The following is a 14,381-nucleotide window of genomic DNA, read 5'->3' as shown; positions in this document are numbered from 1 at the left end:
ACGAAGGCACCAAGAGCACAGTCATGTCTACAAGAACAAAGGCTAGCACCAAGGGAGCCGATCCGTCTCACAGGGTGGCAGAGTAGGAGTAAACCATCCATGGGCCACACCTTCTCTCACACATGCACACTTTGAATTCCTTTGGCTGGCCTGCCTAGTTACAGGCAGATAGAGCCCGATAGATGTCTAGGAGGCTCCTGGAGTGTGTGGAAGATAACTTCCTGACACAGGTGGTGCGTGAGCCAACTAGGGAAGGTGTTCCACTGGACCTGTTGTTTGCAAACAGAGAGGGACTTGCGGGTCATGTGATGGTTGGAGGCTGTCTTGGGCACAGCAATCATGAAATGATAAGAGTTTTCAATTCTTGGAGAAGTAAGGAGGGGGCGTAGCAGAACTGCCACCTTGGACTTCTGGAGGGCAGACTTTGGCCTGTTCAGGGGCCTGGTTGACAGACTCCCTTGGGAGGCAGTCCTGAAGGGCAAAAGGGTCCAGGAAGGCTGGACATTCTTCAGGAAGGAAATCTCAAAGGCGCAGGAGCAGGCTGTCCCCATGTGCCAAAAGACGAGGTGGTGGGGAAGAAGACCGGCCTGGCTGAACAGAGAGCTTTGGCTGGATCTCAGGCAAAAAAGGAGAGTTTATGACCTTTGGAAGAAGGGGCAGGCAATGCATGAGGACTACAGAGATGTCGTGAGGTTACACAGGGAGGAAATCAGAAGGGCCAAAGCCCAAGTAGAACTTGATTCGGTTACTGCAGTAAAAGATAATTAAAAGAGTTTCTATAAATACATTAACAACAAAAGGCAGGCTAAGGAGAATCTCTGACCTCTACTGGGTGTGGGGGGAAACATAGTGACGAAGTATGAGGAAAAGGCTGAGGGACTTAATGCCTTCTTTGCCTCAGCCTTTAAAAGGCAGGTTCTGCTTGACTAACCTGATCTCCTTCTATGACAAGGTGACCCCCTTAGTGGATGACGGAAAGGCTGTGGATTTTGTCTGCCTAGACTTTAGCAAAGCCTTTGACACCATTTCCCACAGCATTCTCCTGCAGAGACTGGCTGGGGCACACTCTTTGCTGGGTAAAAAAATGGCTGGATGGCTGGGCCCAAAGAGTTGTGGTGAATGGAGTTAAATCCAGTTGGTGGCCAGTCACAAGTGGTGTCCCCCAGGGCTCAGTACTGGGTCCAGTTCTGTTTAATATCTTTATCAATGATCTGGAGAAGGAGTTTGCAGACTACACCAAGCTGGGCAGGAGCGTTCATCTGCTTGAGGGTAGAAAGGCTCTCCAGAGGGATCTGGACAGGCTGGATCAATGGGCCAAGGCCAGTTTTATGAGGTTCAACAAGGCCAAGTGCCGGGTCCTGCACTTGGGCCACAACAACCTGTCGTGGTTTAACCCCAGCCAGCAACTAAGCACCACGCAGCTGCTCACTCACTCCCCCCCATCCAGTGGGATGGGGGAGAAAATCAGGAAAAGAAGTAAAACTCCTGGATTGAGATAAGAACGGTTTAATAGAACAGAAAAGAAGACACTAATAATGATAATGATAACACTAATGAAATGACAACAGTAGTAATAAAAGGATTGAAATGTACAAATGATGCGCAGGGCAATTGCTCACCACCCGCTGACCGACACCCAGCCAGTCCCCGAGCGGCAAATCCCTGCCCCCCCCTTCCCAGTTCCTAAACTAGATGGGACGTCCCATGGTATGGAATACACTGTTGGCCAGTTTGGGTCAGGTGCCCTGGCTGGGCATGAGAAGCTGAAAAATCCTTGACTATAGTCTAAACACTACTGAGCAACAACTGAAAACATCAGTGTTATCAACATTCTTCACATACTGAACTCAAAACATAGCACTGTACCAGCTACTAGGAAGACAGTTAACTACATCCTAGCTGAAACCAGGACACAACCCCATGCAGCGCTACAGGTGTGGGGAAGAGTGGCTGGAATGCTGCCTGGCAGAAAAGGACCTGGGCATGTTGGTTGACAGCCGGCTGAATATGAGCCGGCAGTGTGCCCAGGTGGCCAAGAAGGTACTGGTTTCTGATACTAGCTTGTATCAGAAATAGTGTGGCCAGCAGCACTAGGGAAGCGATCATCCCCTTGTACTCAGCACTGCTGAGGCCAGCCACACCTCGAATACTGTGTTGTTCTGGGCCCCTCACGACAAGAAAGACACTGAGGTGCTGGAACATGTCCAAAGAAGAACAACAAAACTGGTGAAGGGTCTAGAGAGCAAGTCTCATGAGGAGTGGCTGAGGGAACTGAGGTTGTTCAGTCTGGAGAAAAGGAGGCTCAGGGGAGACCTTATCGCTCTCTACAACTACCTGAAAGGAGGTTGTAGCGAGGTGGGTGTCAGTCTCTTTTCCCAAGAAACATGCGATAGGACCAGAGGAAGCAGCCTCAAGTTGCGCCAGGGGAGGTTTAGATTGGGTATTAGGAAAAATTTCTTCACTGAAAGGGTTGTCAGGCTCTGGAACAGGCTGCCCAGGGAAGTGGTTGAGTCACCATCCCTGGAGGCACTGAAAAGACGTGTAGACGTGGCGCTTAGGGACACGGTTCAGGGGTGGACTTGGCAGTGTTAGGTTTACGGTTGGACTGGATGATCTTAAAGGTCTTTGCCAACCTAAATGATTCTATGTTCCCTCCACTTGGGACCTCAGGTCCCCACCACCTCAACAAGAGAGACTTAACACAGAAAGGGACTTCAGGGCACGCTCCCACTTACTGACATCCCCTCCCTCTATTTGCCTCCAGAAGCCTTTGGGCAGGAGGCGCATGGCATGTGTGGTTCTGCACGTGCTGAACCGACGGAAACATGGCACCCGTGCCAGTCTTGGCCCATACGCAGCGAGGCTCAAGCAAGCTGTGGACGCGTCTGGGTCTCCAGGCATGCACTCATCGTGCAGCACAGGCCATGTTTCTGGGAGGCACGATCCACAGCGGAGCGCTCCAGTGCGGCGCGCGTGGGGGGCTCTCCTGAACCGGGCAAACCTCAGGGGATCGGAGAGACGTGGGCCGTGGCGTGGCCTCTCCAGACCCCTCGCTTGCCCCTGCAGGGGCCAACTTGGTAGCCGGAGGCAGGAGCCACAGGATCTTTTCCACTTGCACCAGGGACACGGTTTGCGTTTGGCTTGATCGTCAGGGTTTGCAGGGCTAAGTCCTGCCCCGGCAGAAGGACTCCGAGAGGAGAAGAGGGAGGAGGAGTTTCGTCTCTGCCCAAGGCCTCGCGGCTCTTCCTTTCAAGACAACTCGGAGTCAGACCACCTGGCCCAGAAAACTTTGCCCCTCTCTCCCTAAGCCAGGGACATCCACCGACAGCCCCCCTCCGCATTTCAGTTACCGCTTTGGGGGGGTGTCTGCCCGCCGTCTCAAGAGAGACCCTGGGAGCTCGCTCGCTCCTGCCGGGCGTGAGCCGGGTTGTGCTCGGTGGGATGCCCAGGACCCGCCGAGCCGGGCGGCGGGGACGAAGGCTGCGGCTGGCCGGCTGGGTGATGCGGCTCTGGGGGCTGTGGCAGCACAGAGGCCAGGTCACAATGGGACCCGTCCCTACGGACGTCAGCAGGCAGCTCCACGGCTGTTTGGCGTGGGCGATCGGTGAGTGCGGCACGCCGGGGGAAGGCTGGGCCGAACGGGGGACGGGGCAGATGGCCGGGGGGTTTCTAACCCAGAGCGAGAGCCGAGCGCCTCCGGGCAGGGCACGGGACTGCCCTCGGGGCTGCGGGCAGAAGTACGCGGGACTCCCAGAGGTGGCCGGTGCCCAGAGAGGCTCTGGGGGAGTGCTGGGCGCCCGTGGCTCCGCGGGACGCTGTGGGGTGGGGTGGCAGGGATGGGGCCTCGGGAGGCTCTACTCGCGTGTCCCTCGCCCTTTCACAGGGCACAGCCCAGCCCGGGGCTGGCCATCAGGGCGGCTTGGCCAGGATGGGCCCCACGCCGCCTCCAGCCGGGGCCTGCGGCCCCTTCCCTTCAAGCCTGTCGACACCAGTGCCCAAACGCTTTCCGGGGACAGCCCGGGGCTCCCGGCCCTGCACTGCTCACAAAGCCTGCCCTTGCTCCCTCCCACCTCCCTCAGCCCCTCTCCTCCCGGCCCCCAGCTCCAGGCGGCTCCTGCCCCGCTCCCCCAGCTCCCTCCCTCCCCCCCAGCCCTGCTCAGCCCCCTCTTCTCCCACCCCCTCCAGGCCATGGTTCCGGCAGTCGCCCTCGTCCTGGCCGTGCTGGCCGCCCAGCACGGGCTGAAGCACGATCACCAGGCAGATGTGGTCGCGCAGCAGCGGATGCAGCAGCGCGAGGAGTATCTGCGCCAGGAGATGACTCGCCTGCTGCAGGAGATGGAGGGGAGCGGGGGCACGGACAAAGCCACGCTCCTTTCCGTCTTGCGGCAGTGGCCCTTCTGGGCCGCTGCCGGAGCCCTCGTCCTACTTGCTGAGGTCCGCTGGCTGGCCAGGAAAATGAAGCTTGCCTCGGACAGCCGCAGCGAGCAGGACAGCTCCAGAAGCGAGGAGGAGGACGAGGAGGAGGAGGAAGACCTCGGCGGTGCGCACCACGGTGTCAGGTCTTTGGCTGTGTCTACGCCGTCGCCGGTGCAGGGCCTGCCCGACACGTGCAAGGTGCTGAAGGAGCTGGTGGGTGACCTCCTCGGTGTCTGCCGCGTGCTTTGCAAAAGGACTTTCATGCCGCAGATGCACCCAGCCGTTGGGATGGACGGCGCCTACGAAGCCTGGCGTGTCCACGAGAACAGCATCGCCTACCGCCTGCTCGTGTTCCTGCAGCCGCCCCCCGGGCACTCTTTCAGCCTGGAGCTGGGCACCACGGGGCAGCTGCCAGCAAGCCGCTCCGGCGTCAGCGTGGCGCTGGAGTGCCTGTGCTCGAGGGAGCAGCTGCTGGGGGATATGTTGTGCTTCCTCCACCACCAGCACGACGACAAGCTGCCGAGCTCGTACCTCCTACGCACCCTCTGCACGCGCTCCCGCTTAGACGTGGAGAAAATCGCCTGCTGGGTCCAGCGGTTGGTGACATCGGCCTGGCTGCTTTTGCCTCAGTCGTACCACTGCCAGCTAACGGTGCTGCCCTCCTCCCAGTCCTGCAGGTTCCAGCTGACGAGCACCTCCAAGATCAACATCTGCACTGAGATGATCTTTGCAGTGCAGCAAAGCAGCTCCGGCCCCTACCTGAGCCTTGAGGTCCCTCCGGGACCTTTACACCATGCAAAGATGACAATAAATTAGCTTGTTTTAACCAACCCTCTCTCTGTGAGCATCTGTGCAACACTTGGTTGGGGAAAGCGGGCAGGCAGCAGGTTGTTACCTGTTCAGACGCAGAAGCAGCAGGGCGGCATTTTGGGATACATAAGTAGTACCAAACCAGAATGCTTCCTCTGACCCCTTTTCCCTTTCTTTTCCAGTTTTCTGCCCTGCTTCCCTCCCAGGGGGAAGATGCCTCTGTGCCTGTATGCTGCATGGCAGGGAATGAGGGCAAGGGAGCCAGACCTTTCTCAGTAGTGACCACTGACAGGACAAGAACCAATGGGCACAAATGGAAACACATGAAATTCCATCTGAACTGGAACAAGCACATCCTGACTCTGGTGGTGGTCAAACTTGTTGGAATGAGTCCCACAATTGGCGTGCTGGGATGGAGGGCTACAGGCTGTACAGGAAGGATAGGCAGGGCAGGCAAGGTGGAGGTGTCGCACTATATGCAAGGGAGACGTTTGATTGTACAAACCTTACAGTTTGTAAGGTTTGTGATGTGGTTGAGAGCCTCAGGGTGAGGATTAGAGGGCCAGAAAAGAAAGGATGTGTTGTAGTGGGTGTCTACTACCGATCACCCAGCCAGAATATAAGCACTCATGAGTTACTCTATAGGCAAGTAGGAGAAATTTCTGGATTGGTAGCCCTTGTCCTTATGGGAGAATTCAAATTCCCAGACATAAATTGAGAATACCATACTGCTGTGACAACCAGATCTTGGAAATTCTTGAAGTTTGTAGGAGACAACTTCAGTACAACTCAGTAAGCCAAGTAGGAAAGATGCCTTCCTAGACTTGCTATTTGTGAATAGAGAAGGACTCACGGGAGATGTGAGGGTAGGTGGCTGTGTTGGCCACAGTGATCATGAAATGGTTGAGTTAAAATTTTCAGTGTAACGAGAACAAAGGACAGCAGAGTTGCTACCCTGGACTGCAGAAGAGCAAAATTTAAGCTACTCAGGGAACTATTTAGCAGAGTACCCTGGGAATCTGCTTTTGAGGGCTTAAGAGTCCATGAGTGTTGGTCAGTTTTTAAGTACCACCTTTTAGAAGCAGAGGAGCAGGCAATCCCATTGTGTCATAAGTCAAGCAAGTGGGGCACAAGACCAGCTTGGCTAAACAGGGAATTCCTTGTGGAGCTCAAGAGTAAAAAGAAATTGTATGATCTCTGGAAGCAAGATCAGGCTTTGCAGGAAGAGTACAGAGCTGTGGTTCATATATGCAGGGAGAAGACACAAAAGGCCAAAGCTCAATTAAAGTTGAAACTGGCCACTGTTATGTCAGATAACAAAATTGGCTTTTTAAAGTATGTTAAAAGCAAGAGGAGGTCTTAAAGAAAACATTGGACCTATACTTGTTGAAGGTGGTCACCTGACTAATAGAAATGAAGAAAAAGCAGAGGCATTCAGTGCTTTTTTTTGCCTCAGTTTTTAGTAATACTGATAGACCTTGGGCTGCCTTGTCCCCTGAGTCAAAGGACCATGAGTGTGGGAACAGTGACTTTCCATCTGTGGATACCGAAATTGTAAGGGACCAGCTGTATCAGCTGAGTGTTCACAAGTCCATGGGGCCTGATGGGATTCATCCTGGAGCGCTGAGGGAGCTAGTGGATGTTATGGTAGGACCTGTCTCAATCATCTACCAAAGGGCTTGGGAGTCTGCGGACGTCCATGCTGACTGGAAGTTAGCCAATATTATTCCAATTTACAAGAAGGATGTGAGGGAACTACAGACCTGTTAGTAGTCTAACCTCAGTTCCTGGAAAAATTATTGAGAAGTTTATACTGGGTACTGTTGAAAGGTATTTAAAGAATAATGCAATCATCAGACACAGTCAACATGGGTTCACAAGGGGAAGGTCCTGTTTAACTAATTTGTTACCCTTCTACGATAAGGTCATCTGCCTAGTGGATGAAGGGAAGGTGGTGGATGTAGTTTTTCTGGATTTTAGTAAGTTTTTTTATACTGTCCCTCACAGCATCCTTCTGGACAAAGTGTCCAACTGTGGGAGGAGCAGGTACATGGTGTGCTGGGTGAAGAACTGGCTGAAGGGCAGAGCTGAAATTGTTGTAGTGAATGGGGCTACATCTGGCTGGTGACCAGTCACCAGCAGTGTGCCTCAGCATTCAATTCTAGGGCCAGTTCTGTTCAATATATTTATCAATGATCTGGATGCAGGAGTTGAATGCACCATTAGCAAGTTTGCTGATGATACCCAATGGGGAGGTGCTGTTGACTCTCTTGAGTGACAGGAGGCCTTTCAGAGGGATCTAGATAGATTGGAGCACTGGGCAAAGATTAATGGGATGAAATTTAACAAGTCAAAATTCCAGATTCTGCACCTAGGACAGAGTAACGCCAGGCACAAGTATAAATTGGGAGAGGAGTGGCTGGAGAGCAGCCCTGCAGAAAGGGATCTGGGGGTGGTGGTTGACAGCCGGCTCAATACAGGTCAGCAGTGTGCTCTGGCAGCCCAGAGGGCAGACCCCATCCTGGGGTGCCTCAAACACAGTACAACCAGCCGGTCAAAAAAGGTGATTGTCCTGCTCTATTCAGCGTTGGTGTGGCCTCACCTTGAGTACTGTGTGCAGTTCTGGGCCCCAAAATTTAAGAAAGTTGTTCAGGTACTTGAATGTGTCCAGGGAATGGCAACAGAGCTGGTGAAAGGGCTGGAAGGAATGTCCCATGAGGAGCGGCTAAGGACTTTGGGCTTGTCTGGTTTGGAGAAAAGGATGCTGGGGGGCAACCTCATTGCTCTCTACAGCTTCTGGAGGAGGGGAAGTGGAGAGGGAGGTGCCGATCTCTTCGCCCTGGTACCCAGTGATAGGACGCATGGGAAGGGTTCAAAGCTGTGCCAGGGGAGGTTTAGACTGAACATTGGGAAGCATTTCTTTACCGAGAGGCTGGTCAAACACTAGAACAGGCTTCCTAGAGAGGTGGTTGATACCCCAAGGCTGTCATTGTTTAAGAGGCATTTGGACAATGGCCTTAATAACATGCTTTTGGTCAGCCTTGAAGCGGTCAGGCAGTTGGACTAGATGATTGTTGTAGGTGCCTTCCAACTGATGTAGTCTATTTCTATTCTATTCTATTCTATTCTATTCTATCAGTATGGTAGCAGTGCTTAGATCTTCCAGCGGAAATCAGGACTTCTGGGCTATCGGCATTGCTCATACAACTAGAAAAGACACTCTATACAAAGTGTCCAAGTTGGCAAGACAGGACACATAATTATTATTCAAAGCAGTATATTAGTCTTATTTTGCAAATGAAGACTTGAAGTATGTAGAGAGCTGAAGGGCTTGTTTTTCATACCACTCTTAATGCTTTTCATTCATGTGGGTTCATCTGCGGCCAAGCCTGATTTTGCATATTCTGAATAACTATTCCAACACCTCATTTCACACACAGTCAGCCTTGCCTACACTGAATTGCTATTCAGTACCTGTTTATTTCCTGTTTCTTTCAGAAAAATCACCTGCCGTTGTGAGTCAGGATATTGCCATCGAATCCTGTCACATGCAGCCCCTGCGGCAGAACTGGGAACTGAACCCAGACTCGATCCCTGACCAGTTCCTCACTCACAAGGTCATTTTTCCCTATGGCTGGTAATGGTGACTAAATGGTCATGATAATGGTGACTAAGGATTATAGCATTGGCTAGCTTTTGCCAACTTTGCTTTTAACTAAGCCATAGTTTAAGTTAGCATCCCATTCCCATGATCTGTTCATCTGTAATTAGTCAGCCTCTAACAAATACTTACATGACACATATCCTGACATGTTTTTTACTCCCCTGCCGTATTAAAAGCTAAAATGACAAACTTTCATTTGCTTCAGCCTGAATCCAGTTTGACACCTCCTGGTTCAGCAAGCTCCTTGGCACATTTCTGCTGAAATCCCACATGCATGTGTGCTCTATTGCAAATGCTGAGTAAGCACCATGATTTAGATGAAACACTGGGCCTGGGGCTACAGCAAACTGCATGGATTATCTAGTCCAACTGCAAATTCACTTTCAAAGGTATATCTATAGCTGCCAGCCATACAGGAGCTTCTGTTCTCTCAACTACATTTCCTCTAGTTCATATATTTACAGTTGGTTGCTTACCAAACTATACTCTTAAAGGAAAATCGTCTGTTAATGTCTCAGTGGTGTGGTGACCAGGGTAATGAAAATCGTTACTCATGAATACATTATACAACGACTGAAAAAAAAATCTATCAAATGAATATAATTGCCAAAGAACATTTGTTCCTTAATAAAAACAACAATAACCACAAGTGCTGCAATAATGCATTTAAATTACAAGGCATACTCACTAGGTCAGTACCCTGATGTGTTGGGTGCTGTGCAGTTGCAGCGTAAATGTAACAGCTAAACTCAAAGACATAAATATAAAAAATAAAACATAAAAATAAATAAGGAGACAATCTGAGGAGGTTTGTTGGAAAAGGAATAAGAAATGGCACAACAAAATAAAAGCAACTGTGCAATTCACCACTCTTTTCTTTGGAGTTATTCAATTATGCAGAAAAAAAAAATCTTAGAAATAAGCTTTCTGAGAGGGAAAGTTGATTAAATAAAATCAAACCTGTTACTCAAATAAATAATTAGCATATTTGTGATAGTTTCTTTCTTTTTTTTTTTTTCAGGCCATAAGATTTATCAGCCCTGCTGGTAAAGGAAGACTTTTCATGAAAGAGCAAGGAACCAAGTGAGTTATATATAAATTAGAAAAAAACAAAATTGAGATAAACTTCTTTCAGTTTTGTGTTGCCTACCATTGACTTTATGGCACTGACAACATTAACAATGGGAGCCAGCACTCTATATACTGAGATGTAATTAAAATACAAAGCTCTGGGCCGATATACAAAATACACTGAGAAATTCATGCAAATTGGGCAAAATTCAATACTACATTCTGAACAAGCTTATTCATACCACGATTCCTCCTACACAGGAGCTTTATTCTTAATTTTCTCTCACCAAAAGTCTGGAGAAAGGGGTTTTGTGAAAAAAGCTGAAGGTCACACTACCAAGGCAATATTAAACTAAGGGGAAAATGTGTCACAGAACTGAAGGCATTAGCATCTAAACCAACCTGATTTAGATGATACAGATGTAAAACTTGATCTTTTCATACAGTGAAGCCTCTTTTATTGTTACCAGCTGTAGCACTGCATCTCCCTGTTATAAATGCTGTGTTTACTTCATTTCTCTGGGAGTGAAGAAGTTCCTGCCTGGCACAGGGCTAGAATTACTGTCCTTACGTCCCTTTTCCCATCAATCGCCTATGTTCAGAGCGTGCTGGGACAGGGAGGGAAAAGTGACTGAACCGGAGTGGATTTTGGCCTTGCTTACGTAGGGGATGGCTCCTTTACTGGTGTACCTGGGTCTACGGTGAAGAAGAGTCAGGCAGCTGTGCTCACAGCTGGGACAGCCTCTGCTCTGCCAGCCCAAAGCACAGGGCACAGGACAAAACCTCCTTAAAGGACAGGTGTAAAACCAGCTCATAGTGTTTTCCTTTTCAGCATCAGGAGGGGGAGAACTGTGTGGCAGGGGAATGAAAGGGCAATGCTTTGCCTGCTGGCACTGGTGAGTCCTTCAATCCACCCAGATGTTCATAAAACCCCAGCCTGATGCACTGAGGCTGCCAGCATTTAGCTTTCCTCCTCACTAATATTTCAATGTTATCCCATGGTATCACCTCACTGCATTTTTGTCTCTGGTCTGATACATAGAGCCTTGTGCTAAACTTTGTCCAAAGGAATCTGCTTCACAGTGTGAAAACAGTCTGTCAGGGCAAAGTACCCATGCCAGCTTTCTTTTAAGACAGACAAGTGTCTTCTAATGATTTAAGCTCAAGAAGTCAATGTAGTTCTTTAAAACAAACAAAAAAATCTTGATCATGGCTTAAATGACCCTTAATTTAATGGCTGGCACACTGGCAAAATGCCAGATTTTATTACAGAACCTAAATGATTGTGCTTAATTTGTGCCAAGATATCCTATCTATCACCGCCCCCCGTGCATTATCTGAGTTCTTTGCCTTATTTGGTTGTAGTTTATAAGCTATAATTTTATTTTAGCTTGAAAATAGGGAGAAGAAAAATGACTGTAACAATCTGGGTATTCATGCATTCACCAGCTGCTCTGCAGATAAGATAGGTAATACTGGCAACCTTTGGCTTCTTGTGACCACATTTTAAAGTAAAAGATATCTACTGTGAAATGCACATACCTCTATGTCGAAGTGTGGTTTTGAGGGAACAGAGAAGGTCAGATATAATTCGATGTCATATTATGCCATGTGTTGACTTAAGAAATCAGAGGTGCAAATCACTTAATAGGATTACTGTAAGATGTACAAAAGCAGGATATTTCACCATGAAAAGACTGAAGGAAGCTTCAAAATACATTAGTGAAGTAAATACTGATTCCCATTTAAAATGTTTTTTGAAGAAATTTGCTCTAAGTATTAGCTAATGCAAAGATGTAACCATTTGCACAGGAAAGCGCAACTAAAAATCATTGGAGGTCATGGAAAGATCTAGTTAGGAGAAACTTTCATATCCTTTTCTTCTTTTTTTCTTTTTCTTTTCCTGTTAAATTGAATGAACTAAAACCTAAGACTCTAAAGCAAGTACCTACAAGACATCTAAATTACAGTAAGTCATGTAGGTAGCTGGAACAGTAACTCTGCTTATTCAGCAGCATCAAAAGCTGGATGTTGGACAGGGTGCCATGAACTCAGCTGCCTATGGAACTTGAGACATGTGACAGCTGACCTTCAAAATACATTTATTTAAAGTATTTTTGGAAGGGTTGGTGATGTGTGAGGGATGTTTTACTCTCTAGCCTTGTAGGTGCCTATGTGCAAGAAGACGTGAGCAGTGGTGGTGGTGGAGAAGCCAGGAGGAACACAGTGCAAGGTCTCTTGTGGAAACAGCTCTGACCCATGCTGAGGGCCCAGGGGACAGAAATGCTGTTCAGACCACAGTCTCTGTGAACATTTTCTTTTATTTATTCATGGTCTACACATTCATGCATATATTTTTACTCTGAATCAGACAGAATCCAACCTTTGCGGACAGGAAGAATCATTTCATGGCAGTTCCTGTAAGACACACATCACAAAATATTACTCAGTTACCCCTTCTCTGAGACCAGTAACTTGTGTTTTGCTAGTAGATATGTTCCATAAAAGTATTCAGCTTTGATCTGAAGACACACGTAGAGGGATAATATATGAATTTCCTTAATAGTTCATTATTTTTTTGCTTTAAAAAAAGGCAAAAAAATTAATTTTGTCACTTCAGCTTTTCACCACAGGCCCTGATGGTTTTTTCTGCATTGAAGAACACTTTTGCACCCGGTATTTCTTCTGCAGGAATATGCTTATACATTCATATGCCACAACCAAAGCTGGGTATTTCATCACCTTCTCCAGTGGAGTGGGGCTGGGTTTGAGGTCTGAACCATTCTTAGGTGACACCAGTAGCTTTTCACTTGCTGGGTTAAGAGGTCATCTAGTTAAAAGTGGCCTTGTATTTAATATATACTCTCCAAATTCTGAAAATGACCTGCATGGAGGACCAGACTGAACTCATGATAAGTGCTGCAGTCCTTGCAAGAAGTGGAGCTGCTGAGGGAAGTGAGAGGAGATTAGTAAAAAGACACATTTCATAGCCATAGTATGAATCTAATTTTTTATAATGAGTTTTCCTTTCCCCAGCCTACCTTCAATCTCTTCTTAAGAAAACAACCAGCACTGGGTGACTGACACAGCAGATTGGCATCCCTTAAATCTCTCTTTATCTAAGCACTGAGCTGTTTGTCTTGTAATAGTAGGAGGCAGGTGGGTTTTTTGAGGTCCTGCTTATTGCTTGGCTTACGGGAACAAAACAAGTCCAGATGCTGCTGACCATGCATGGTTTTGTGTCACCTTCTGAAGGTAAAAAAAAGAGTGTATAATTTGGACACGTTTTAAAATATATTTTTAAATGCAGCATTTGACTTGCCTTTTTCCTTATTTTTTTTGCCAGTCATAATGTGTGAAGAGCAACAGCAGTGAAACTGCACTCTGTGTACACATCGACTGGCGGGCAACTTATCGAAAGAACATGTTTCTGCCAAAACAGACTTGCTTAGCTGAGTTTTAATCATAAATACTCGACAAAGGATTCCTGATATTTAAAATATTCTTCAGAGATGTATGATAGTGTTGCGCTGTAATCTGCTGCCACCACCTTTGATTAGAGGGCCTACTTGTAGCTGTTCATACCTGTTGTGTCGAGTCAAACCTGAGCAATTCCCGGTCAGGATCCCTGGGCCATTGCAGATGAGCAGAGGTATTCCCAGCCCGACTTTCCTGTGTCATCAAATGCAGGCTAAAGCAGCAGCTGAAACTGTCTGCTGTGGTGCCTGGCAATCCTAGACCTCACCTTCTGGCCATAGAAAGCTTACCTTCACAGGCACAGATTTTGACGAAATAAATATTTCAAGGAGAATCTCCACTCATGTAGCGCTTAATTTCTAATCCTTTTCTTTGCCTGTATATCGCACCGTTTGCATAAGCTCATGCATAACGGTCACAAAGCTAGAAAGGGAGAAGTTTCACAGGTGGCCTAAAGTTTCTCCACACATTTTAATGTATACCAACATAGATTCATATATAAATTTTTATATATGTGTATATATATACACATGCGTTAATTTGAATGTCCATCCTTAAATTCTTAGGCTAATTCTAGGCATATTTGTTATGGTGATGAAATAAATTGGGAAGACTATTTTTCAAGTTTTCTGTTGCTGACTGGTTGCAGTGTTTAGTGTCCAATCCTCAGAGACGAGATCCTGTTCAACACAAGGCCAGCTACCCTACATGTGCTTAGGTCACTTGTTACAGGACCCACATTTTCAGAAACCAGTTTGTTTCCAGAAATGATTGCTAAATTGCAAGGTAAGATTACAGCCTAATCCCTATGCTTTTCCTGAAAGGTTCACTGAGAGTGTGCTATCACCAGGAATTATTGGACCTGTGATATGTTTGCTGTGAAGATGACTTGCACCTGGACATCTGTCTGAGGCATCCTAGGTGCTGATTATTCTGCTATAAA

General features: G+C 47.8%; 1 protein-coding gene across 1 annotated transcript; it reads left to right on the top strand.

Annotated features, from left to right (window-relative positions):
- Nucleotides 1-3,084: 3,084 nt before the first annotated feature.
- On the top strand, nucleotides 3,085-5,565 carry LOC138686006 (inositol 1,4,5-trisphosphate receptor-interacting protein-like 1). The gene has a single exon (XM_069786757.1). The coding sequence runs from the start codon at nucleotides 3,442-3,444 to the stop codon at nucleotides 5,230-5,232; it is 1,791 nt and encodes a 596-aa protein (XP_069642858.1). The 5' UTR covers nucleotides 3,085-3,441; the 3' UTR covers nucleotides 5,233-5,565.
- Nucleotides 5,566-14,381: the final 8,816 nt, after the last annotated feature.

The sequence above is a fragment of the Haliaeetus albicilla genome, chromosome 1 (assembly GCF_947461875.1).
Source record: "Haliaeetus albicilla chromosome 1, bHalAlb1.1, whole genome shotgun sequence".
NCBI lineage: Eukaryota > Metazoa > Chordata > Aves > Accipitriformes > Accipitridae > Haliaeetus > Haliaeetus albicilla.
Note: the sequence above shows the minus strand (reverse complement) of the source record. Positions and strands in the feature narration are given on the sequence as shown.